General features: G+C 48.4%; 1 protein-coding gene across 1 annotated transcript in view; it reads left to right on the forward strand.

The window, feature by feature from the left end:
• LOC111974410 (protein MTSS 2-like) overlaps positions 1–1,397 on the forward strand; it is a 114,649-nt gene that overhangs the window by 101,337 nt on the left and 11,915 nt on the right. The window contains exon 9 of the mRNA XM_070447373.1: positions 935–1,041. Within this exon, the coding sequence (XP_070303474.1) occupies positions 935–1,041 (107 nt within the window). The remainder of the gene's footprint in view (positions 1–934; positions 1,042–1,397) is intronic.

Here is a 1,397-nt window from a genome sequence, read left to right on the forward strand (position 1 = left end):
CCACTTTGCCAAAGCACAGCCCCCACACTAGAGGGATATCTCCAACCACCAACTTACCATCCTGAGACAAGGCCGAGTATAGCCCACAAAGACGGCACAATTCAGGGGGGGCGCGCCAACCCGGACAGGAAGATCACGTCAGTGACTCAACCCACTCAAGTGACGCAACCCTCCTAGGGATGGCATGGAAGAGCACCAGTAAGCCAGTGACTCAGCCCCTGTAATAGGGTTTGAGGCAGAGAATCCCAGTGGAGAGAGGGGAACCGGCCAGGCAGACACAGCAAGGGCGGTTCGTTGCACCAGTGCCTTTCCGTTCACCTTCACACTCCTGGGCCAGACTACCCTCAATCATATGACCTACTGAAGAGATAAGTCTTCAGTAAAGACTTAAAGATTGAGACTGAGTCTGCGTCTCTCACATGGATAGGCAGACCATTCCATTAAAATGGAGCTCTATGGGAGAAAGCTCTGCCTCCAGCTGTTTGCTTAGAAATTCTAGGGACAATTTGGAGGCCTTCGTCTTGTGACCGTAGCGTACGTGTAGGTATGTACGGCAGGACCAAATCGGAAAGATAGGTAGGAGCAAGCCCATGTAATGCTTTGTAGGTTAGCAGTAAAACCTTGAAATCAGCCCTTGTGAAGACAATTATGAAATAACACATATGGAATCAGTTAAGAACTAATTCTTATTTACATGGACAGCCTGCGGTCTCCCACGTCCTGCAATATAGAAGACTATCAAATGCTTCTCAAAGATGCCCTCTGGTGGTCAAACTAGCAATAACTTGCATTAACAGGAAGAAAAATGGCTGACAAATAGATAAAGTGCCACAGAATGCTGCGTTAGCCATCAAGGTATGCCGCAGTATGACGCAACTTTTAAAGGAGGAACCACTGTATAACACTTATATGGTGCCAATTGGATTGACTCTCTCTCTCCCAGGTGATCAAAGACCTGAAGGGTTCAGACTACAGCTGGTCCTACCAGACCCCTCCCTCCTCCCCCAGCAGTTCTGGCTCCAGGAAGAGCAGCATGTGCAGGTACGAACCAGAGGGAGACAGGACACATGGACAAGAAATACAGACATTTTGTATTGACATGGATTAATTTGATTTGATCAACAAAGGGGGGGATTCTTTGTTTTCGTTTTGAGCCTAGGTGTGTGGGTGATGTGTTGTAGGCTATGTGAGTGTGAACGTGCAGTAAGTCTGACAATGAAAGTGACAGCAAAAGTGTGTCAGCGAGAGGTTCTGTTCAGATAAGTGTGGAATCCTGGGGAAAAAAGGCGCCCCTGCACGTCTGTCTGTATGAGTGTCTGCTGAGCGTCTGTCTGTATGAGTGTCTGCTGAGCGTCTGTCTGTATGAGTGTCTGCTGAGCGTCTGTCTGCTGGTCCAT

Source organism: Salvelinus sp. IW2-2015, linkage group LG15, assembly GCF_002910315.2.
Source record: "Salvelinus sp. IW2-2015 linkage group LG15, ASM291031v2, whole genome shotgun sequence".
Lineage (NCBI taxonomy): Eukaryota > Metazoa > Chordata > Actinopteri > Salmoniformes > Salmonidae > Salvelinus > Salvelinus sp. IW2-2015.